Raw genomic sequence first — 26,180 nt, forward strand, 5'->3', positions numbered from 1 at the left:
TTTAATGAGTATATTCCTTCACCCTGCTTTCCTACCACCAAAGTAACAATTAACAAATCTACATCTGGGTACAGACCAAGAAGGGAGCCTCAATAGATATTTTTTTTCAGTCTAATCTGTCTAGGTTCTGATATTGTTCAGATACCACTGTGACAAGCACAACTTTTAGTGGATGTAATGAAAGAATATAGGTGGATGAAAGGAAAGTGAAGTTGAAATTTTAATTCTAGTATCCACCCATTCAAGCAAATTTTTTCACACTGCAAATATTTCAGTCAAAATCAGAGCAGAAATTAAAGTAAAAGTACAGCACTTGTGTTTTCATGATTCAGAAGAAATGTTAAACTTAATATAATGGCAACAAAACAAGACCAGCTGGCAGAGAAATTGAATATTGGGATTGTTTTGAGACATTCTTCCTGCAAGTTACCATGGTTACTCTAATTTAGACAAAGTAAATGCTGTTTTTTTTCTTACTCAGTGATATTTTTGATATATTGTGTTGAACTTCTGCCATACTTCTGTGCTAATCCACAACTATACCTTTATGGGTTGTGCCTATAGTCAATAATCACAGTACCTGATTTAACATTTAATTTGATATTTATAGTTTTCGAAGAGGCCTCATAAGTAAGTCTACAGTCTGATTTGGGAGGAAAACTAAGCACTGTAATTTAGATAGTTGCACTGCCTTGTGTGGATAGCTACAAAATCTGCAGATGACCAACTTTTTTTATATGTCAATAGTAAATTATATGGTCTAGCCAGAAAATATACCTGAGAAAATAAATACAAGGAAAGTTAGCATGGGTGGAGATTAGTGGAAAACCATAAGGATCTGTATTGACTTTGAGGAAGGAATATGGAATGTGGTTATATAATTTGAAAATCACTAATGAAGCAAAAGGCAGTCAAAACAAAAGATAAAGGAAATAAACTTTAGGGTAACTTAAGATGCTTGGGAAGACCGACCCAGTTTATACAATTCAATACAGAGAAATGTAAACAATCGGAGGAAGGCCAAAAGGAAAAAAAAATCCTCAAATAATACTCTACAAATACTTTGGAGCAATGTTTTGAAGATCTATGAAATAACCGGATGTACCAATAATGGTATGAAATGTAAAAAAAATGATTTTATTGGAGCTAGTTATTAAAACATTAAATGTGATTAAAAATTACTTGGTTATAATAATTTTGACCAACTCTGTTTTATCACTGAGTAAACAACTAGTGAGTAGTATGTGCTAACATGAAGTTCAGATATGTCCCATAAGGTTAAACTGTTTATCCAAAATTTCGAAAGCTCTTTATCATCCATGCAAGCCTGAGTCATCTTTCCATCTTTTAACTTGCTATCTTTAGGAGGAGGCATTTCTTGTGAAAGTAGGGCGTTGTGCTGGTGCTGTTGGCCAGAATGACTGGCATGTGGCTGACTGCAACAAAGAACCTGGTAGTTACTTTATTCAACTTTCTTCTATTTCTACTTCACATAAATACTAGGTCTCATGGGTTTCCAGAAGTTGATGTTAATAGGTACTGTGCTCCCAGAGCAGAGAGAAAAAGGGCACGTGATTTTGTGTATTACTGTTACATTCACAAACATCTTTAAGTGTGTCAGAAAGGAAAAATTAGACAAAAATCAAAGCAGAGATGTAGATGGGCACCAGTTAGGGTTGTGTGAAATATGTGAACATTTTCACAGTATCATTTATCCACTTGTTTCATGTGGTTTTCATAAACAGTGGTTTCCTTGTCACTGAATTTGGGGGGGCGGGGGGACTGAAACTTTTCATAGTGCTGTCAGTCACCAACCACCAAAACATCATCAAAACTTTGTAGGCCTAAAATTAGGTGCTTTAGCTTTGTGGAGGTGACTGTTCTATGTAAGCCTGCAGATGTTACCTCATGATGTCTCCACATATTTTCAGGACCTGAGTAAATAGGCAGAGCAGAGGGAATGCACAGCTTAACTACCCAGGCAAATCTGTTTGGTTCACTCTGCTGAGAAGCTGTGTTTTTCTGTAGGGGTCTCAAGGTCTGGATAATTAAGAAAAATATAAAGATTAGAGCCAGTCAGTGGTATTGCATTAACCACCAATATAACTTACATTCTAGCATGCTTTAAAATACCTTAAAATGTTTGTTTTTTTAATGAAATTACAAACTCTATCAATCAGTTGTCCTACTAGTTGTGGCTTCAGGTTTGTGACCTATAGGGACTTATTTGACCAGGGATCCTGACCTCACTCAATTTGTCCTGTTTTATTGGCACTGTTGTACTATATAGCATCATAGATATGCCTGGCACTTTGCAATATAAAGGTGGATTTCCTTCCCAATAGAGCTCATGATCTAAATTAAGATGTGAACAAACTAGAGGGGATGACTACACAGGGAGGGGTAAGGAAAGGAGAAGCATGAGGAAGTGGATAAAATGACTGTGCCGTCCCTTGCCAGGTTTAATGCATGTATCTAGAAATAACTCTGTTCACTTTGATAAGGGATGTAAGAAAATGCACAGGCATAATGGATGGGATCTGCAAGGGTGTTCCAGTCTCAGGAGACAGCATGAAAGGTCGTAGCAGTGAGCTGGGGAATAGGAAGAGCACACGAAGACTTTAAATCTGCATCAGTCTTTTAATTCCCTGGCTGCCCCTCCTCACTTTGGAAATTCTCTGCTCCATCATGTAGCTTTCCAGTGCTGTGGCTGCTCGGTCATCAGAGACAATAGAGCTTCACGAGTATGTTGATGAGGGATGGTTGTCACAGTCTGAACAGGCTGCAAGGGCACAGAGGTGTGGGGAATGTAGTCATAAATAGAGTGGGTGTTTGAAGGGGAGACTCCTTAAACATTACTTTACAGGTGGCCTGATATGCTGTTACATATATGATACATAGCATGGAGTCCAGTGGGCACATTACTCTCTAAGTTGAAAGATATTTGTGGGGTTTTTTTACATGTAAAGAATGACCAAATCTGCAAGTTGAGCTTGAGCTCAAATTAAAGTTGGGTATTGGCTGAAATCACAGGGTAATGTTTACACTGGGCTGAGTTCTGAAATGAGGCTGCTTCGAGCTGAATATCCAGATTATGAAAAATTCAGCTGCTGGAAGTGTCCTTATATTTCTGTAACCATGCAATTGTGCCATTTCCATTGAAGCTCTTCTATTCTTAGCAACATGTGGGAGTTCAGTGAAATCTGATAGTCAGAATATTATTAGCAATTGAGTAGGTGTCCAAGGAGGTTAACATTTAGCATGAGTGTATTGCCATTTGGGCAGAGAGACTGAACAACTCACTTGTGCAGCATACCCCTGAGTGGGTGGAGAAACCTTCAGATGCTTTAACATCGTCATAAGTGTAAGTTGAGTCCGTCCTCTGTTTAAGTCTGTTAATGAGTGTTTGGTTCGTTCCAGCACAGTTAGGGGGCCTGTGCATTCTGCAATACAGCGGACCTCTAGTCTGCAGCCTGCATCTGTGAAATGAAAAGCCCCTGATGATACAAGGTGGAAAAGGAGAATAATATACCTATTTAAAAGAAATCTGTTTTCTGTTTTTATGATAAACTGCATAGTGACAATATTTTAGAGTATGGGGGACTGAGTAGGGGAGAGAGGTTTGAGAGCTGTCAGGAAGGGTTCAGAGTATTTGTCGCTGGGGCATGGGCTTAGCAATGGGCCTGGGGCATTTGTCAGTGATGAAAGGAGTAATAGTCCCTTATCCACTAATGGTGTTTTCCAAACCTCCTTCTGTTGGGTGATTCAAACTGGTCTCTTTCTCCTAATCCATGTCCATTTGGCTCCCTCAACAGTATCTTCCTTATAGGAGATCTGATGTGGATCTAGTAGCCTTGTTTCTGACAAAGGCTTCATGCACCTTAGTTTAGCATTGAAACTTGCTCAGCCTGAGAACGAGTAGAACTGTCTTGGCTCATTAAGAGAGATCGTTGTACTCCTGTACAGTGTCACTAATAGAGTACAGGTCATTGCTTTCCCCGCTGTGTCAGGTAATGAGAGATGCTCTCAATGCCAGACAGAACAAGGGAAGATTTTACATATGGTCACACACACTACACATTCAGAGGCAAATTCAGCAGCCTTGGATGACTGCAGAATGCACTGGCCTAGAGCAGAAGTCTATCAATGCATGGATTTATATACCCAGCAGGTCTGGAGAAGAAAAATAGCCATCTATATTTTGAGAGATACAACTGAATTTTTAAAAAAACACCTTAATAAAGATGGATTTTTCCCAGATTCAGATATAACAGATAAACTTTTTTTTTTTTTTTTTAGAACTATGGATAAGATTTCTACATTTGTAACTAAAAAATAGAGTAAATTAGAAAGCATTTTAATGCCTCAGTGGATGGCATGAAATCAGCAGCAGTAGTATTTCCCTGACCTGAGGGCTCTTTGTTTTGAGTTTCATGTCGCTTGTTGCTGGGAAGTGTCAAATTAGCCATAAACTCATGTATTGGTGGTACCTGTAGTTTAGTGTGTATATTATCAGGCGACGGGGAAGGAAAGTAAGTGTTGACATCAAAACAGACCAGAGTTTTTCTTAAAATCTTAGTAAGTACTCAAATTAAATGTTCAAAACAAATCAATTTTAAATATAGCTGTTACAATTCTTTCTTCATCTGTGTAACTGTAAGGAGAACCTCATGAGAGAGTGTACATATTGAAAATGCAGTAACTTTTTTTTAAAAAATAACTATTTTTGTTTTCATAAAAGCTTCAGAGCTTTAACAGTTAGTGCTATTTTCTATTACAATGTTTGGGAACAGGGAGGAAGTAATGTTTGACAATGACATTAGGCAGCCTTATAAATTGAAACTTCAATAATTTACATTAGCAAAATGATATTGCTAGTGACTTGGCTGGCTTATAGCAAGTCATAGTAATGTGTATTTTTCCCAACATAACTGTTACAAATATATCATAGCTGCAGCCTTGGGTTGTGTCATTGTGTTCTTAGTGAGTAAAGGAGCAGCCTAGTTACAAATTTAAATGTAATAGAATTTGTTTGCATTGATTAAGAAACTGTGAACTCTGTTTGCTTCAGCAATTAATTTACCGCTTAAATTCCTTGGATTGCCTACAGGAGACAAGTGTTTGTTAAATCAGGGCTGCATATGTACTTGGATACTCTATCTTCACATTCAAGAGGAGGTTATAATTATCCAAGAATGTTAAGTGATTCAAAAGCTACATAGTCAAAATCATTGTCCTATCCTTTTTTCTATTTCCATCAAACACAGTATAGGAGAATGGAAAGTTAAGGAAAACTTGTTCAGAGCTAAATTGTGGCTAACCCTTATGGACCTGCATGGAAGATTAGAGGTGAACCTTAACTGGCTGCATTAGAGCTACCGAGAGCTAAGCTCACAGAACAGAGGCTGCATGTCAGATAGGAACAAGTGGGTGGAGAGTAGGTGGAGCTATTCTGTCCTATGCACTGGCTACAAAGCTGGCTAGCCATCTGGGGCTATGAGGCTGAGAAGTGTGGCACCCCAAAAAGGATGTCACAAATTCCTTCTTCTGGCCCAAGTGTTACAGTGAATTCTAGGAGATATTGTGCCTAAGACCTCATACGCTCCACCCTAACTCAGGTCTGTACTAAAGGCAAAATCCAGCCTATGATGATTAACACAGTAATACACTAACATTTCAATAGGAGTGCTTTATTAAAGAGAAGTAAATTTAATGTTAACTTGAGGTGTGCTGCTGTTTATTCCACAGTTTCATTAATAACAACCAAATTAAAATTTCACACTGTTCTAATTTGATGCAGACCTGGAAAAAACACCAGCACGCTTAGTAGTTTTTCCGCAATTCACAATGAGTTCCTACCAAATGGCTATAATCTTTTCCATCAGTATGTTTAAATGAAATGTGTCAAGTATTAAGTATAAAATTGTTTGTGGATTTTATACTTTGGTCACGAGTTTGGCTAATATGTTCATGTAGGAGGTTCTTTAATAGTTCAAATGATAATAACAAGTGCCTTTTGGAGTAGGTGAATCTGAGTTACATTCCTGTTGCACCTGTCAGGTAGAATAACCATTGAGTAGCAACTCTTAGGTGACGAGTTCTTAGCAAGTTCTTGGGTGACAATTGACTTGTTACATTAATTCCATTCAGTAACATGGTGATATTGGTGCTTTTACCAGGATTTCATTAGGCTGCTTTAATAGTTTACGTCTTACTAAAATTCAAGGTTTGGGATACCTATTTTTATTGTTATTGTTACTCCAGCATTGATATAGGCACTTTGAACAATTTCTCTTTGTAAACATTTACACCACATAGCTGGAAAATTCCTTCAGGACTTTGATACTTGCTCTGGCATGTTAGGATGTTGGCAGGTTGTGGCAAGCTAGGTTGTTAGCCACTTTAAAAAGAAGTCAGGTTTTTGCTAGTTGCCCATAATATTGCTGTACTGTGCAAAATACGAATATGAAGTACCACCTGCACTGGACAATTTACAATACAGAAAAGAGAACATAGAAAGATGAGACACACTGGAAGAACCAGAAACAGTCTAGGTAGTTAATTAAAAAGAATCTTTAATAATTTCTCATAGGTTTTATTTCTGGACTTTGCATCTTTGGGTGGTATTTAAATGAGAAGGCGGCTATCATATTGGGGTTGAGAGATTATTTTCCATGCCTTCCTGCTGCATCCATTGTAACAGGCTGCTCAAAAGCACCAAATGATAGTAATTCAAATTAGAGGAAGCAAAGGAGTGATGTAAGTGCCAGCACAGAGTGATAGAAAAACCTACTGGATAGGTCTGAGCAACTCTTGACTTCCCTATTTAATTACAGCAGCAAATCTAAGGCAATTTCACCTCATTAAACTAAGTTTTCCGGGAATTTTCATGCGTTTTCTTCTGGGATAAGATAAACTCATTGGCTTTTTAGGTGTAAAAGTAGATCTCCAGAATTTATATTGCTTTAAGTATTATAGTTAACCTACACAGGTATTATATAGTGGTTATTAAAACAAGTAGTGGAATGTCTTCCTGTTTCAAAATATTGGCCTGAAGCAATCCACCAAAACAAACAACTGCAAGTAAACACTATAATATTCATTGAAAAGCCTGACTGAAAAAAAACCATTTGTGACTTGAGCCCCAGAAATAGGCTCTAGCACATAAAGGGTAGGGCCTTCACCTGTACACCCGGCTGCCAATCCCAGAAAACAAAACTTCAGCTTTTATCAGGTAGGACACCCGAATTAACTCCAATGGTTGTAATGGAAAAAAGAGGTAATGGCATCTTAATAAATAGTTCTTAGATCTTTTAAAGTTAACACTTTTTGGGTTGGACTCAGAACTGATGGAGTGGTGAGCATAGGAATTATATGTTCATAGGGGCTCACCATGCTCAGAAAGTGGGTTGTCATATTCTCTGCTTTATCAGAAATTTCTGAAGGCTTATCAGGACACCTTCCTGTTTCTAAGTGGAGCACATTAGCCATCCACCCTGATTTTTCCAGAGCACAGATACCGTAGTGAAGTCTACATCTTGGCATAAAGATTGTAGAGCCCTTGTCAAATATAAGTGGAAAACGTGCATTGTAAGGCCCCATTTTGAGTGAAGCAGCAAAGGCTACCCCAAGAGTATAAAACATACTAAAAATATACTGCATCTCCATCTGAAATTGCAAACAAAACTGAGATATCTTAGACAAAGCCTCTGTGGTCATGGTATATATTGGTACCAGTAATACGGGAAGGTGTGAGTGGTCCTGGATGCTAAATTTAGATTACTCTCAAAAAGGCTTAAATTGGTGTTTCCAGGGTAGCTTTTTGTTTGAATTGGCTTGGTTCTGCTTGTAGGGCCATCAAGATGGGACCTAGGGGGATGGATTGTGAATGGGTAGATGTTTTAATTTTATTAGGCATGTGGAATGTTTTAGAGAAAGGAGCATTTGTGTACAGAAGCAAAAAGTTCCACCTGAACCAAGGTGGAACCAAACTGGTTGGTACAAAATCAGTAAGATTTGGGGAGACCATATAAACAAGTCCTGACAAAAAGCAGACATGGCAAGGAACACTTAGATCAAAATATCTGTTAAGGTTGTCAGTGATACAAAGTTATGTATATATGCTGTAAAGGACAGGAGAGATATTACAGTTGAACTAGATGAGGATAGAAGCCTCCCTGGAGCCAAGAAGAAAAGGGGGAAAATCCCAGTCTCTGGCCAACAGTTACATTAGATAGGATAAAATGTTTTCATAAGGAGATATAAGCCCTCGTAGTCCCTGACTGAAGGGATTTTGGAAGAAATTTCCCCTATAAACAGATGACTTCATAGTTGTCCACTATAGGATTTCTTCCTCACTTGAAGTATCTGTTACTGAAACTATATGATCTTCTATGGAGTCTTGGAGAGCATCCCCAGAGGAAGAGAAGTTTCTCGTAATTTTCCTCCTAAAAATTTTATTGCAGGAGCAGAACCCTTGAAAATACACCTGGATTCACACACCAAAGCTCTACAAGCGAGCAGTTTTTAAAAACAGGTTCACTAGTATTACTGCTTGTACTCTTCAAGTGCATTCTCTGAAATATGGACTTCTCCATATGTTTCCAGTTTCAGTTGCTCAAGTTTCTGAAAAATTCTTTCTTAGCAGAAACTTGCTATGCATCATTGCGTCTCAGAGGCAAATATTTTGGAAAATATACTCCAAAAATACCTCAAGGTTACAATCTGTTACAATCTGCAGATGGAACCAGAGAGACCTGTAGATCTTTCAGATTAACAGGGAGTTTATCCCCAGGAGCATTAGGCTGTTTGCCACTTTAGCTAAACATTTCAGTTCTCCAGCAAAAGTTTTCTAATACAAAACCATTCAGATTTTTGCTTTGGTGTGGTTTTCCCCTAAAGTCAAAAATACCGATTATAATGAAGGACATGTTCTTTTACAGAGAATGGTCTGAAACCTCAGACCACTTTCTGTTTCTGTCTTCAGCTTTGTTCTTATATGTAGTGGCTGAAGTAGTAAATAATTATGCCTGTAATGTTTTGGTTTTTTTTAAAGAATCAAATCTATCCATATTTCATGGCAACTTCTAACTGGGCTTAAAAAACAATAGCTCTGACTTTTAATGACTACATTATTTCAGATTAAAATTGTATTGCGTGTTCTAGTCAGAAATACTGAAATTTTTTTTCTCCTTTGCAGGCAAGAAGAGACCAATAGAAGACTGAAAAATGTAAGACATGTTTACCTTAATGCTTTCTGAAATGATTTCACACTTACTCCAGTTTACTCTTTTAAAAACTTCTCCAGTCATGCTGTTGTCATTCTTAGCTTAGTCTTCAGCTGTTCATGTGTCTGATGTAGATTAATTCTACCTTACTGTGTCTCTCTTCCTGGTTTACTTTACTAAAAAAAATTAATTAGAAACAGTAATAATTAAATATTCGCTCACTGACACACATCTGTATGGAGCACAATGGTAACTGTTCAGCTGATTCTGATTGAGACAGCTTGGCAAATATGTACAAAAAAGGGATTTTACACTTCATTATGGAAAACCTGAAAACAACCACAGCAGTTTGTGTTCAAACATTTTTGCACGGCATGCTGTTTAATAGTTAACTAATGAACTTCTCAATTTGTCTTTTTGGTTTTAGGTTTTGATTACATTATACTGGCTGGGGAGGAAAGCAAAAAACAACCCTGGTTACAATGGTCCAAACCTTAACCTTAAAGCATTTGAGAAATTACTAGGACAAGCTCTGACCAGGGTAAGAAATCCAGATGGAATAGTAATTGCTCTGGACTTTTGTAAGGCTGAGTATTAAATGTATGCTGCATAGTTTGCCATATGCTGTGCATTAGAGATGTCAACTCCAAACATCTCTTTGGGGTTTAATTACATTTTTCTTGTAGAAAGATGGCAGATATTTCTCCTCACATTTTTTTTTCTAATGTGCTTAAGAAACTTCAAGCGTATTTGGGTTCTTCCACTACCAGTTTAATAGTGTGTATAACATGCACTATGTAAAATACTACCTGCTTCTTAAATTGCTGAAAAAAATAACTGCTCAAAACAAAAAAAAATAACTTATTCCTTTAGGCCCTCGAAGAATCCAGCAGTCTGAAAAGCAGTGGCAGGGATAGCGGGTACGGTGATATTTGGTACATTGACCGTGGAGAAGCATTTTCACCTTCCACTAGCCATAAAAGAGACGATTCTTTCGATAGCCTGGACTCCTTTGGTTCAAGATCCTCCACAAGCTTTTCATCAGATATAACCTTGAAGGGTGGCAGTGAAGGTATTTTCGCTTATTAGGGTTCTCTGTTAATTTATGGATTGTTGGAGACAGATTGGGGGAAGAAAGTGTATGGACCTAATATTGCAGCTGCTCAACACGTTAAATTCCCACTGATTTCAAAGGCAGCTCCAAGTCCGATGCTGCTGCAGTAGTACTGGGTGCCATATCAGGATGTTTTTGCACGAAGAGTTATTGACTAGCTAGCAACTGGCTGAAAACAAATAATCTAGTCACACAAATGTGTCTCCAGTTGGACTGTTTGGGACTTTTGCCCCACTGTCCTCTCTTGCTCATTTTTAAATTGTGGGGCGGGTTTGGCTGCTGACCACTTGCCTATCACCAGGTTTTTCTCCTATCCCACACTGCTTTGATTGGAAGTGGGATTGATTTTACTGTTGAACTGCATGACTAATAGTGCTTGCAAAAAATTTTGATTTGAAAGTTTTTGATCATAATAAGCCTTCATGGAAAATTTTCATTTTTTCCAAAAACTTTCAACATCATAACCAAAACTGAAAAATAAAAAGTCTTCTATTTATTTTAATTAATACACACCTAACATTTTTCAACCAGCACTAATGATGGTTTTCAGATATTAGAATCTCCACAGGTGTGTCTAGTTTCAAAGGAGATGCTACATGAGATTGCTTTCTGTGAAGAACTGGAATGCCTTTAACTTATTTAAAAAATCCCAAACAACTAATGTGTAAAATGTGGATTATTCTACATATTAAGTTAAGGCTATTCTTCTGTGTATTCACTGTTCCAATGGCTAGAGCACTGGACACTACCACTGATTTGTTGTTTAACTCTTGGCAAGTCACTTTTCTGGGCTTGTTGCCCCATTTAGAAAAGGCGGATAGAAATGCTTTGTAAAGCACATTGAGAACAGCAGATGAAAAGTCTAATTATGCATTTTACAAATGATGTAATACATGCGTAATATAATAATGCCCTTTATCTAAGGGCATTCTAGCTCATTTACAGCTAGAGATGTAATTTTCCAGCTCAGATAGACGTATATGCGCTAGCTTTGATTCAGCTAGCACACCAAAAATAGCAGTGTAGTTGAGCCACTACCCTTGCCAGAGTAGCTACACTGCTGTTTTTAACAGCTTGGCCAAAGGTAGCACATGTACATCTTCCCCAGAAGGAAATTACATCTCCAGCTCCAGTGTAGATGTACCCTAAATGTGGGACTTCAATCACTAGCAGCCAGGAAGATGGGAAATGAAGCCAAGCTTTACACTTAACACATCCTGTTCTCCTTTGCTTGTATATTTCAACACTTTTAGGTAATATTATTTAAAGATCTTTAGACAGACCTCTTAATTATAAGTCTTTTCTATCTTGTTCTTTTTGTAGGCATGTCATACCTCTAATTTTTTTTCCACATTCCCTCATAAACCAACATCGAAGTGAAATACTTCAAAAGGTTTTCATCCCAGATTTTGAAAATAGATGTAATTTTATTTTGGCTTTTTAGTTTTGATGAAGAAAATTGCCAAGAGCCAAAATTGTTAAATCAAATTCCTTCCGTTATTTTTGAATATAGCATATTTTCTGTAGTTGAATGCTTTTAAATTTCAATGGTAAAGTAAAATTGACTTTATAGGTGTCCAAGTTTTCGGATCTGTTTAAACAGTATAATTTACGAAACCAAATGTGTAAATTCTATGAGCTACTTGGTCAAGGTTTCATAGATTTTTTTTTTTTTCCTGGCCTCAGCCAACCTCTTTGGAGTTGTGTTAATCTAATGACATTTCATAAATCAAAAGTAGTATTAAATTTCTCACTAGTACATGAAATGTGCTAACACACAGTCTTTTTGACTGATTTGAAAGGCAGATGCACAACTTTAAAATTGTTTAGTTCTGGAGATTAGCACTTTGCTTTCAGCCTCAAATGGGGAGAGTAAAACATTCATTTACATTTTAACGCTAGTATGTAAACCAATTTCAACCTAATGTATCCTATCAAAGCTTCATGGCGTGCTTCTAAAAATACCTCTGCTGTTATCTTGTTAGTAGCTTTGCATGTTTGCAGGTGAAACTTCTGAAAATACATAGCTCAATCAACTTTATTTTTGTTTATTTTATTTTAGGTTTTAATCAGATTTAAATCTAGAGGATAAACTATGTGCTTTTGGCTTTTTTTTTTTTAAGGTTGCGAAAGTGACACGGACTCTGAACTGCCTTACAAAATGCATGATTCTGGCAAAGATGACATGTCATATCGCAGGACTGCTGTGATTGAACCAAAACCTGCTACAGAGTTTAATCGTTTCTTACCCTGCAAAACCAAACAGGCATCATATATGCCAGCACCACTCAGAAAAAAAAGGACAGAGAAGAATGAGGACAACAGAAGAAGCTGGGCAAGTCCTGTCTTCACTGAGCCAGATGGAACATTTTCAAGGTACTAGGGTATTATCTAAATAGAGCAAACTTTTGATTTATGGCAAAAGGAACAGACTTATTCATTAAAGCAAGAGAAGCTGCCTTTACTGTAATTAAAAGTAAAGTATATGAGATTTACAAAATAAAAAACATTGTTTCTGTGCATAGCTCGTTGATGAATAACATTGTGATATGGATAAAACTTTAACAGTGGAAATTTATATGATCTTAAAATGCAGAATTAAAGCAAGCAGAACATATGTTTAACTTTTTAGGTTAAAGCTTATCCAGATTTTGTTGTTACTAATCTCTGCTGTCCAGTTTTCCAATTTGTAAATGTACACACTTGAGATTATTGGGCATTTTTGGGGCTTCATCATGACCTAGGTGATTTCACTGTCTTCACTTTGTTCCTGTTTTGGTCAATCTCAGTGGACGAGGAAAGAAACCTTTAGCTTCATGTCAGAATAGCAGAGCAGAATGTGGGTTTACAAATCCAGCTTCCCTGCAGATGATCTATGAGTATGACAGTGGCTCTGATTCAGAAGATGAAAGAAGACTGCCTGATGTGATTATGGATGATTTAGCAAAACGTAGATTCTTAATAAAAAAGAGCCCTGTGAGTTCTGCTGCACCTGGACATCTTTACATCTTGCACAAGGACTCTCCTAAATCTTGTTTGCAACAAAATTATCCAGCTGGTCCATTAGCTGCTGTGCTTGAACCAATGAGGTCAGAGATACTAATCCTAGATCCAAAGTATTGTACTACCAAAATTGCAATCCATAAATAACTGCATCAAAAAGCAACATTTCTAATCAGCATTTGTTTAACGCTGCTGATAAATTACTACATTCTTTGTAGTCAAATTCCTTTCTTTTTATCAGATGAAATAAGATGCTGTTATAACCACTTAACTTTGTTTTAGTGCTGCAGTAATGGAATTAAAAACTAATTTGCTTCATTCACAATTTTGAACTTTTGAGCCAAAAAGCATGTCTCTTGCATATGTTATGAAGTTGCTTCTAAAGTATCTTAACTGATTGGCTATTTTGAACAGTAACCAGAGGAGGCAGAGGCATTTGGACCCTAAAGAGGAAAGCAAGCCAAAAGTTAACATTTCTTCAAAATTCTCCGGCTATTCTGATGATGAGGAGGAAAAGGCAGTAGGCATCCCAAACATTGAAAAAGATGATCTCTATGTTCGCAAACTAAACTCTGCAGTTTCAAACCCAGTGGTTTCTTTTGATAAGTTTCTACCTAAATTTTGGACTCCAGAAGAAGAATTGCATTGGAAAAAAATCAAAAAAGGATCCTCTTCCAAACCATGGTATAAGGACCTTCAGGGATTCAGGTTTGTGTGTGCATGCTCCTCTTACATATCGTGTATGCACAGTGTTTGAGTGCACTGTAGCTTTAAATGCATCAAGAAACCTTTTTTTGTCTGTTTTTTATCAACTCCACTGGCTGTTTCTTTAAAGTTTAACAGCTGGCTTTTTTGTGTCTTATTTGTTGTTCAAACAGAGGCTTTTGCAGGGAAATAAACTGATGTATTATCTACAATAGACAAATGCACCTCTATCTTTTTGTGCTTTGGTCCATAATTACTCTAAATATTAACTTCCGCTCTTTTCCATTCCTCATGCTACTCTACAGTAGAAGGAAGTCTGATTCTGAGGATGAAGATTCAGTCTATAAACAAAGCAATGCCAAACTGACTGCTGATTATGTGGGGGAATCATTGTCCCACATTGCAGAAGGGGGAATCACATACGCCTCTGATCAACGCAGGTTGATATAATTGCATGAACTGTGTACACTTGCTGCATCAAGGGAAACTACTCGTAATGCAACAGTTGAGTGAATTAAAAGTGCAACCCGTGAAGTTACTGTTATCTCTGTACATAGTCACAAGTTGCTAGTTTACTGAAAGGCATAACAGACTGTAAAAGATCATTGGCTTTGTGTAATGAGCATGTGATCTTGCTGTTTCTACCAAGGTTAATATGCTGTACTATCATTTTAGAGGGGTGGATATGTGCTGCATTGTAGCAAATACTGAATTGTATGTGTGCTTCTCAGAATATTCCATTCTAAAACAAATGCTCCTCTGAATACTTTTTGTCTGCAGTCTGAGTCTTCTGGCAATTAATGATATTCTACCTTCCTCTTTTTTGTTTTATATGCTTCAGTCAGTTTTCATTACTTCAGACCCTCCAAAAATACTCTGATGACTACTTGTCTTCTGAAATGAAGACCAAAATTGATCCTACTTCTGGCCCTAGGGTCATAACATGCAGAAAGAATATTTTTTTTACACCAGGATGGAACCAGAGGGAAACTCTGAATGGAGACCCATATCCAGACTTGGAAAATGACGATTTGTTTGTTCGGAAGATTGGGACTTTCCACATGAATCCAATTGCTCTCCAAGCTTTTGAATACTTTAGAAAATCCTCTGAGCAAGAACCTCTTTTAGAGGGTGAAATAATTCTGCAACCCAGAGAGGACCAACCTGTTATTCCAGACTTAGAAAAAGATGACATGATTGTTCGTAAAGTACAAACACATAAAAAAGAAGTGCCTTTATCAGGTGCTCCAGACAAATACCATCCTGCACTCTTTCCTGACCCTTGGAGTCTTCCACCAGAAATCCAATCCAAATTTCTTTGTTTACTTGACAAGACTAACCCAACAGAAGATGAAAAAAATGGTGGTAGAGTCTTATCACCCTCTTTGCAGCAGAAGAAGGATGACATGCTGACTCGCAAGATTGAGTCCTGGAAAGTAGGAAGTGTTCTGCAGCCAGTCAGTTTTACTCCAGGTCCATGCAGCGAAGAAGACTGGAAAAAATGGGAGGCTATCAGAGAGGCCAGCAAAGTTAGACACAAGAAACGCCAGATGGTTGAGAGGTCAGGTTGTGTCCCTGTGTGGAGAGTGCTTGTGTCTGAGTATTTGAAATCTTCCCATTAAGAAAAGCATCATCTTGTACTGAATGGAACCGTGCATGTAGTGTGAAACTGCAATGTATTTATTTTGTGTAGTGGTGGAAAAGCTTATGACAGGGCAATACCGTATTTTCAACATGGTTTAGATTATTCGATTGCTTCCAGTAATGTATATTGTATAATTTGAGACTGAAGGAAACATGTGTCTTTCTATGATTGAGCAGGAATATGAGCACTTCAGAGACCAGGGAAGGCAATGTCATTTCTCTACACTAGTGTACACACATTCCTAAATGATCTGTGTACGTTATTGAAGGGTCTTAGGAAATAGAAGCTCTGTTAATACTGCTTATGAGCTAGGATTTAAAAAATTTCCCAAGGCTCACTCGCCCACAGCTCAAAGGGTACTATACTAGATGAACAATGCCTGTGCCATGACCCTAAAAAGCACACTCCCAAAAGGGGGTATGTGTGTATGTATATATTTAACTTCCTCTAGCCCATCTTCGTTTCTCTAGTCAAGTCTTCCCTTTTTTCAAATCAAATGTGTCACCATTTAATGCTCAACTCCTTGCCTGGCTCACTCAGAGCCTTGCTATCCTATCTGCCCTCTGTTTTAACTGCTGCCCAGCCCTCTTTCAAACTCTGTGCTCACTCAGAGAGAGTGGGTTTTTCAAGTCCTCCTTATCGCTGAAAATACGGAATTGCAAGTTGCAATTTTTCTCATTCAGCATCCTTATTTCATAACTGATACAATTTTGTGTTCCAGCTAATATTGTGTATGTTAATTTTGAAGCTTAACACAGCTAGACAAAACTTACATTTGGTTAAAAGTATTTCTAAAACACCTGAATATAATTGACTTCTAAGACTATTTCACTCAATAAAAAATATATTTATACTCAATGTCTTCACTAAGTATTTTAAAATTTAAAAAAAATTAATTCAGTGCATCATATTGGATGCATCTCGTTCTGCATCTTAATGTGTTAAGCTGAATGCATTTTGGCATTCTGTTCATTCATTCCATTTATTACATGCATTAAAATTAGGAATGGGAAAATTACTTTGAACAAAAATATAACCTTTCTGAACCAAACTTTGTCTTAGGACTCAGTTCAAAATAGTCATCATTTTTTGTCTGCACTTCCTGGTGTTAGATAGCACTGGAAGAGGCAATGAGTAATAACTATTAGACTGTTCATGCATTATTTCCAAAACAGAAAATGCTAGGAATTGTGATAGGGACCTTTTCGTATTGTGAGATTTTTAAGCTTGACTTGCATCTGAACTTTGAGGTACTGATCCAAGCCTGTAACTCTTGATCTTTTGTTGTTCTCCCATCACTTTAGTCAAAGTGCTTCTGCATCAAACTTCTAAATGTTCTCTTACAATATAGGTAAGACCCTGAAATGAATTTTTTTGGTTTTCTGATTTCTCAGACTGTTTCAAAAGCTTTCTGATGAGGATGGGTAAGTTTATGATAAAATACAAAAATTTCACCATACTATTTGTTTTGTGCATCTTATTAAACTTTTCCAGTAATTTTTATGCATGCATAATAGCTAAAAACTCTTGCTCAGAGCACCTTGTGCATGCTGCTTTGTAGTTCTGGACTTGAGTAATTTCCATAAGTTATAGGAAACACAATAGCTATACTTCTGATAGAAGCTCATTGTAGCATAAAATATTGCACATATAGTAAATAAATTGCAATGGCTGCTGTTGTCAAGCTTTTAAAAATCAGTTGTGAAATTTCACTCTTGCTGAAACTTGTGTGTTTTTCCCCCTATATTCAAATTGGATTTTTAGAGTTTTAACAAATCTAGAGTAAAGCTAGTAAATATTTCTTCTTCTTTAATGGAGGGTACGGAGAAGAATACTGAAGTTGATGTGAATTTAAATACCTATGTTTATCCTGGTAAGAAAGTATAGGAAGACATCTCAACTGGCCAAGGTCCAAATGTGTGGAATAAATCACCTAGAATGAGAGAGAATCAAGAAAAGAAAATCAAGAGCAGCTTAAATTAATGTGAAATTAATTTAGCACAGTATTTCCTATTATTTTGGATATCATTCTGCATCTGAGGTCAAGAGTCTTTGTCAAAGATTGCACAAAAAATACAACTTAAAACAAGGGCATCTTAAAATAAAAATAGATAGGCAAGTGAGGGTAGCTTTTTCTTTCAGGGTTATTTAATGGTATAGTTTCCACTAGAGAGGTTGGGCTTTCTGGATACTGTATAATTTATTGATTCTATTTGTCCAATGCTAGGTGACTGAATACTAAGTGTAAACTTACTTCATGTTCTACGACAGCAATACACATTAAAGCACCATTTTGTCATTTGAGTCTTGCTTTTTACTTGGCTTACAATATGTGTTTGTTTGGGAAGAGGAGTGCTTTACTGATTTTTTTGCCTGAATGTACTTCGTAGATTTGAATATGCATGAATGTTTGTTTTTTGCATGGTTTACTAATTTTTTCTAGTTTTCCCTTTTGAAATCTGTTCACTTTTTGACCATGATCTGTAGAAATGAAGCAAAATTTGGAAGAAGGAAAAAAAAAAAACCGAAAAGTTGTGTGACATGCTTTTATTTATAATTGGTTAATTATTGCCAAAATCAGCAAGGAGTGAAAACTGGTCTGAGAGGGAGCTCTGCTACATATTCAGAGGAGGGAGAATACGAGGGTATATCCATTAGATAAGTTTTTGATGTTAAGATGATTACATACAAATAATACACTTTTTATAAGTAGGTTTTAGTCAAATATATAAATTTCAATTATTTACATTTTCTGTCTTGTTCAAGGAGAATATAGAAAAGCAAGAGAGGAAAAAGCAGTTCATAATAATTAGTGTACATTCCCTCAACTAGTCTTGAACAATTTTGGTGCTTTGATACCGGTTTATTGTAATACAAAAAACATTTCTGTGCCTGACATAAAAGTGAATTATAAAAACAAGGACAGGACAGAAAACTAAGCAAACAAATAGTGCCTGAGTGAGGTAGTAACCATGGTATTGTTGCTAGAATTGGCATGCTTCCCATTTAAAAAAAATAAAATAAACGGGCAATAACTGAGTGCTGTACTTTTTTATGTTCTAAAGAGCAGAGTCCAAAGTCTTAGGTTGCCACTGAAATTAAGTTTAGCCTCTTCCTAGTCCCTAGTTGCATGCATCACAAAACCACCACATAATTTTGTACAGCTCATGTCTGCTTCAGATAGGCTCTAGTTTGGAGGAGCAGATCAGGACTGAATTATTTTGGCAAAAATAAGTGAAATGTGTACGATACCTTTTCATGTTCTAACTGGCTTACGTGAGTACTGTTAATTCCTCCCTTTCAGGAACATTTAATATGTTCTATTGGCCTGGTGTTCTAGTGGCCACTCACTGTCATTCAGGTCATCATACAATGGGTTACTTCTTCAGTCACTTTGCTCCCTGAGCTGGTTGGGTGGGAGCACACCTCAGGCAATCAACTGAAGTACTGTGATGGGAAGGAAGGGTCCCATCTCACTCCAAAGGTACATCCATGGCCAATCCAGAAGAGGCTTTAAAAAGTTTCAGAAATGGCAGGGAGAAAATTATAATACACTCTCTCCATGAGATGGCCAAACCCTGAAGTCAGGCTACAAGGAAACTTGATGGATTTGGGGCTTTAGCAGGGGACTTCTGAACCCAGGTAGTACTAAAGACGATAGAGGATACGAAGACCTCACAGACTTATAGGGCTTTGTTCTGAATGGGAGAAATAATTTAAAAAAAAAATGACTGTCCCTTTTAAATACATAATATAGAACCGTGCTGTTAAATAGCATTTTAAAAAGATTAAGAAAAGACACTGTCCATGCCCCAAAGAGATTACAATTTAGGCAAATATAGAGCATGGGATAGACAATGAATGAGGGGAGTAAGAAAAGAAAGGGCTAGGACTAACACAAATTAATGTGAGTCCTAGTCTATAGCAAGTGAATCGTAAGTTCTGGAATCATTAAATGAGGGAATAAAGTTAGGGCAGGAGCAGATGAATTCGTAGTGCAAGAGTGGAAGTCAGACATGGAAAGCAGGGTGCAAGAAACCAGTGTTGAAGAATTAGGGAAGAGAGGGAGACAGTGAAAGTACTGGGGGAGAAGGGTTGCATGGTGAGAGCAGAGTGAGAATAAGGTTATTTTAGCTGTTGGATGTTGGATTCAAGAGAACAGTCAGGGAGACTGAGGTGGAATTTGATAGTAGTCCAGGCAAAGGAGAACCATAGCACAAACCAGCTTTTTCGGTAGTGACAATGGAGTGGTCTTTTAGAAATCAGTTTTGTTGGAGAGGTGGCAACATTTTTTGAGCACCTGGAGATGGATGGAAGGGAAGAGAAGAAGAGAGAATTGAAAATGACATCAAGCTTGTGAGCCTGAGGAATAGGCAGACTAATGAAATTATAAACGCAGAAGGAGAAAGTAGGGAGGAGAGTGGGATTAGGTGAGAAGAAATATTTAGTTCAAAGAGGCAGAGGAGATCCATCATGAGATTTTGAACACATGGGGAGAGTTAAAAAAAAAAAAATCTGAACAGAGGGAGAGAGTTCAAGAGCAGAGAAGTGCAGTTTGAATTGTCAGCGCAAAGCTGCTAGGAGACCATAGGAGTCTCACTTTTCCTATTCACGTTTGACCAGTGATGCTGTCACTGATGTTTGTGTTGGCACCACTGCATACAGGATACTGAAAAATAGCTAGTATGTTTTTCCTGCTCTGTCTAAAAATGCATGATAGGACAGCTTAAGTTATATTAATATAAATCCCTTCCTCCCTCTTGGAAGTCTTACTGGCAAAGACTACATTAAGCAAAACAATGTTTTTGGTTCTAGGAGCAAGTCTTTGAATGATGTCAGTGCAGATGAGGCCCAAGTGCTGCGCCAGGTTCGTTATGAAGAGCTACAGAAAATAAAATCCAAGCTACAGGAACAAGATCAAAAGTGGCAAGATGTGAGTGTTCCTTTCTGCTCCCCCTAAATGCCCCACTAAGGGCCCAGTTCTGTAATCCAGTGTCACTTTTCACTCAAGCCAAAGGGCATTGGGTGTCAGCACTTCACAGGATTGGGTCATAAATGACCAGTTTAAACATTTGTAGATTATCTGGGTGTGTGGAATGTAAATCCTTAATGCTTAAATCCTTAATCCTTAATGCTTCTGTGTTATCTTTCAGAGTAGCAGCCGTGTTAGTCTGTATTCGCAAAAAGAAAAGGAGTACTTGTGGCACCTTAGAGACTAAAATATTTATTTGAGCATAAGCTTTCGTGAGCTACAGCTCACTTCATGCATCCGATGAAGTGAGCTGTAGCTCACAAAAGCTTATGCTCAAATAAATTTGTTAGTCTCTATAGTGCCACAAGTACTCCTTTTCTTTCTGTGTTATCTGTTTGATCAACTCTGCAGAGGAATATTTATCTGTATGATAGCTTTTAAAGAGTACAAAAATAAAAACCAGCTTCAGGCCCAATTTATGTGCAGGACAATGAAAGATAAGGCACTATAATTAGCACAGTGTCATTTTACCAGTTATTTGCATCTTTTTTTTTTTGTAATGTAATGGCAAGCGTAAATTTCTTAAAATACTAATAGACAATGTATTGCAGTACAGTAATCTTATAAACTAGTTTCACAGGAAGGGGTACAAAAAAGGCTGCGGATCAGATTAGCAGAACAAAACCAAACGTGTGTGTGTGTGTGTGTGTTGGTGGGGCATGCCATACTAGTGGTACTGTGAAATCTAATGAGAGGCAGAATGTGTATTTTTAGGTGCAATAATTTAGCACATAGTCACATGCAGTGACATTGTAAAGCTATTTGGATGGTTTTATGTTTGAATGTTTAGTCATTCGGAAAAATATCCCATGTGTTTTCTCTTCCAATTTTTTTAGTTTTTCTCCCTTAAAAAAAAGTCCTTGTTTAAATTTACCATGAAAACTAATATCCCAGCTTTGAGATAAGCATTTTTAATCATCTATCCATCCGTCAGGGAATATCAAAACCTTAATTTTTTCCTTCAAATGTTGAAATGTAATGATTATAGAAGTGAGGGGTTAGTGTTAATAAGCACTGGGCACTGAGCAACATTGCTTAGTTAATGCATCTTGGTTCTAAACATTTAGCACTTCTGCTTAAATTAGTTCTGGTATTCTATGGGGCAGACACAGCTGACTGCTAAACTGCATTGTGATTTTAGAACATGAACAAACAAAACATAAATTAGGCTGATACTTCACAGTTTCTATTTAGGATTTAAGGCGGGTATATACTCAAGTCCATACATGAATCCATTCAGATGTTGCTTTACTTTTCTGTATTTTACACTCACTCTCTCTCTCTCTCACTCAAAGTTAATATCCAGTTAAGCATTGCTGTTACATTTTAGATAAATATTGAAGAGAACATAACATAAGAATGGCCCTACTGGGTCAGACCAAAGGTCCATCTAGCCCAGTATCCTGTCTGCTGACAGTGGCCAGTGCCAGGTTCCCCAAAGGGAATGAACAGAACAGGTAATCATCAAGTGATCCATCCCCTCTTGCTAATTCCCAGCTTCTGGCAAACAGAGACTAGGAACACCATTCCTGCCCATCCTGGCTAATAGCCATTGATGGACCTATCCTCCATGAATTTATATAGTTCCTTTTTGAACCTTAAGTTCTTGGCCTTTGCAACATTCTCTGGTAAGGAGTTCCACAAGTTGACTGTGTGTTGTGTGAAGAAATACTTCCTTTTATTTGTTTTAAACCTGCTGCCTATTAATTTCATTTGGTGACTCCTAGTTCTTGTGTTATGAGAAGTAGTAAACAACACTTCCTTATCTACTTTCTCTACACCAGTTATGATTTTATAGACCTCAATCATATCTCCCCTTAGCCGTCTCTTTTCCAAGCTGAAAAGTCCCAGTCTTATTAGTCTCTCCTCATCCGGAAGCCATTCCATAGCCCTAATAATTTTTGTTGCCCTTTTCTGAATCTCTTCCAATTCCAATATATCTTTTTTGAGATGGAGCGACCACATTTGCTCACAGTATTCAAGATGTGGGTGTACCTGGATTTATACAGAGGCAATATATTTTCTGTCTTATCGTCTATCCCTTTCTTAATTATTCCCAGCATTCTGTTTGCTTTTTTGACTGCCACTGCACATTGGGTGGATGTTTTCAGAGAACTATCCACAATGACTCCAAGATCTTTCCTGAGTGGTAACAACTAATTTAGACCCCATCATTTCATATGTATAGTTGGGATTACATTTTCCAATGTGCATTACTTTGCATTTGTCAACATTAAATTTCATCTGCCAGAGGTGACTGGAAAGAAGTTAAAAGGAAAACTGCACTTTTTCTTTAGGGTGTAAAATTGCAATTGTTACCCTTACTTAACGATAGGCAGCAGGCCACCTTACCTGAAAAATATAAACACAGTCCGTCTCAGAAACGTTTAGGTCAGAATCATTTGGTTCAGATTTTTCAGGAAGACACATGAGACTCTAGAGTTGGTGCAGACAAGCAGGCTTTATAAAGCAAAATTAGGAGACACTGGTATCCAGTTGGAATGAGCAGTCTAAGCAATGTAATGGGATAGTCTCAGTAGTTGTTCGAGATCTCTAGAAAATCAGATCTTCATATATTAATGTGATTTGTTTTAGGATCTAGCAAAATGGAAAAATCGTCGAAAAAGTTTCACTTCGGATTTGCAAAAGAAAAAGGAGGAGAGAGAAGAAATCGAAAGGAGAGCCTCTGAGACTTCTGAAAGAAATAGCAAGTCACTGAAAGAAATGCAGCAGGACAGGTAATGCACCTAATGGAGATGTTGTATGCATTACTTATGTTTGAGCATATGTGTTAATTAATCTTAGAGCAGCTTTAACTAGCATTTTAATTGTGCTCATATATGAAATAGAACTAACTCAGTACACCTTTTTTTGAAGAATATATTTTGATAAAGCTACTCTTTAGTGACCTTTGGGTCCATTTATATAATGCAGAAATCTAAACAACTGAAAGGCAGATACTAGTAAACTCTTTAAAGTGGAAGTTAAAGCAAGTTAGTAAAGTAAAATGTAACTTGCAGAGTGAAACAAAGTAGGAATAAATGTTGCTTTGAAATCAAACTTCATTCACTTTAAGAGTATATTTTTAAACAGGTCTAAAAACAATTATCTAGAATGAATAATCTTGTTTGTCTGATTTACTATGACTGTGTATTTTTCATTGCATTAATATTGCAACTGAAATTCTTTTTTAGCCATTTGAGTAAACATAGCCAGGGCTTTTGTTTATATTGCAAAACAGCAGGATTAAGATTTCACTTGAATTTTCCCCTATGCTGTTGCTATATGAATCCTTCTGGTGTTTACAGAATGAGCAGACTGTAAATATTTTTAAGACTTCTCTCTAAATAAGCAGAAATTAAATGGAGTAACAACACCATTTGCCTTATAGGTGGTGGCTTTATAATTGCACTGACATCCATGTTTAAATCAATGGGATATGTGTTTAGGTATATATACATGCTGCATACACTTACAAACTAAATTTAAAGGATACTTTTAAAACATAAATATAATATTTTGAGTTTCAGAAACTTTTAATTTCCATTGTTTTTATTTCTAGGATAGAAATGACATCTTGTTCAGTAACATAACACAGACATTCATATTTAATATCAATATTACCAAAACTTTTGAAAACTGTTTTCTAAATAATATTTTTGTCTCATTTCACAGAATAAGGAAATGTGTGTGGCAAGGAACCAAGCTTCCACTTAAGTGCTAGCAAATGTCTAAAATGTGTTCTCTATAAATTGGTATACCATTCTAGTACAGTAGCTAGATTGAAAAGTGTAAGCCAAACTCTATAGTGCTATTAAGGTCCTCCACCTTACCAAATCTAACTCTGCATCCACCCCTTGCCGAACATCAAAAAATAAATAAAGTAAGATGTAAAAAAAAACCCCTAAAAATGAAAACCTAGTCTTTCAAGCATTTTTACGTGAACTAGTTGTATTGCTTTCTCAGGCAAAAGGTCATTCTTGGCATAACAGTTTACAACTTGAAAATATCATTAGTCATTTTAAAATGTGGAAAAAAAGAAAGAATTTGAATTTTTGATTAGAGGTAGATTCATTTTCATTTAAACAGGAAGACTTTCATAGTTTGTTCAGTCTTTGCTTTGAGCATTTCATAGCTGAAAGACTTCTTAAAGTCCATGTATTCTCCAGGTCACTCCTTTGGTATGTTAATGAGTCCTCTGTCTCCTTAGGGAGAACAGAGATCAAGGATCCTACAGCGACATGCAGCAAAAGAGTGAACGCACTCGAATGTATTCATCAGATGATGTATTTAGTGAAGAAAAACATCCTTCCAGACCATCAGTAGCAAAAGATTATCTTGTCGAAAAAGATGCCTCTTACAGCTTTAAGAAGAATGAAAAATCATATGCTGCACAAACTAACAAAGAGAATTCTCAAAAGCTAGAGATCTATGCAACAGCTGAAACTCAAATTCCATCTAAAAGCCTATTAGAAGAACAGAGCTCAGTCCCTTTGTCTACTCACCATTCAGTGAATGCACAAATGGGGTCAGCTCGGGTTTCAGCTTCTCTCCCCAGAAGTAGCCAGAAAACAGATACCTCTAGGTTAACATCTGTGGTTACACCAAGACCTTTTGGTGTCCACTCAAGAGGAATTTCATCACTTCCCAGATCATTTACGGTAAAATTTCTTCAATTTATTCATGTTTGTGAATGTTACTATCTTGAATAATTAACCCAATACCGTTTTAACTTTTTCATGCATTTAGTTTTAAATTTCCTGCCCCTGTTTAACAAAGGATGTATTAATAATGGAGCAGATAATTCTGTTAGTGCTTAAACAATTGCTGATGTTTATGTACTTAAAATGACCATCTGTTTCCTATGAATAGGCATCTGATAAATATATTGATACAATATTTTTTGTAAAAGTTCGTGTTTTCTTGCCAGAAAATTTATTGACATATCAGTACATTTTTCTGAAGCTTACTTAGCATAATTTAACTTTTAGCTGCTGTAAATTGTCATTCCATCAAGTCAATGGAACGAGAACAATTTTACACCAGCTGAGCATCTGCCCCTTGTTAATGAAACCTAATATGGCCAATCAGCATATCTGCATAAATTGTATTGTCTTTTCCATAATTACCTAGCTGCCCTAATTTTGAAACTGATGTGCTAAAAGCTATTTTAATGCATTTCTTTTAAATCCAGACCTGAATTAGTTATCCTGCTCACATGCATCTGACAAGGGGAAATAACCCATCTTGCTCTTTTAGTAATAGTGGATAATAGGGTAGTGCATGTGGCAATTGGAAATTGCATTGAAAGAATGGATGGAGAAAAAGATAAAAGAAAACTTCTGGGCTGAGCTCTCTGGACTGTTTAGCTTAATTTGTTGAGAACCAAACTTGAGGCTTTTATGCTTTAAAACAAAGCAGCATGTGCCTTTATAAACAACAGCATTTTCATTC

At 36.8% G+C, this 26,180-nt stretch overlaps 1 protein-coding gene across 5 annotated transcripts in view; it reads left to right on the forward strand.

The window, feature by feature from the left end:
• The window catches only part of LMO7 (LIM domain 7), a 174,148-nt gene that overhangs the window by 111,590 nt on the left and 36,378 nt on the right, over positions 1 to 26,180 (forward strand). For 3 of the 5 annotated variants that reach the window (XM_073346972.1, XM_073346981.1, XM_073346996.2), the window contains 8 exons: positions 9,200 to 9,230; positions 9,655 to 9,768; positions 10,101 to 10,299; positions 12,465 to 12,717; positions 17,089 to 17,118; positions 20,510 to 20,627; positions 23,322 to 23,464; positions 24,937 to 25,387. In XM_073346972.1, the coding sequence (XP_073203073.1) occupies positions 9,200 to 9,230; positions 9,655 to 9,768; positions 10,101 to 10,299; positions 12,465 to 12,717; positions 17,089 to 17,118; positions 20,510 to 20,627; positions 23,322 to 23,464; positions 24,937 to 25,387 (1,339 nt within the window). Of the gene's footprint in view, positions 1 to 9,199; positions 9,231 to 9,654; positions 9,769 to 10,100; positions 10,300 to 12,464; positions 12,718 to 13,758; positions 14,053 to 14,890; positions 15,611 to 17,088; positions 17,119 to 20,509; positions 20,628 to 23,321; positions 23,465 to 24,936; positions 25,388 to 26,180 lie in introns of all 5 variants that reach the window. The other 2 variants (XM_073347005.2, XM_073346988.2) reach the window with 2 other exon arrangements.

Source organism: Lepidochelys kempii, chromosome 1, assembly GCF_965140285.1.
Source record: "Lepidochelys kempii isolate rLepKem1 chromosome 1, rLepKem1.hap1, whole genome shotgun sequence".
In the NCBI taxonomy this organism is placed as follows: domain Eukaryota; kingdom Metazoa; phylum Chordata; order Testudines; family Cheloniidae; genus Lepidochelys; species Lepidochelys kempii.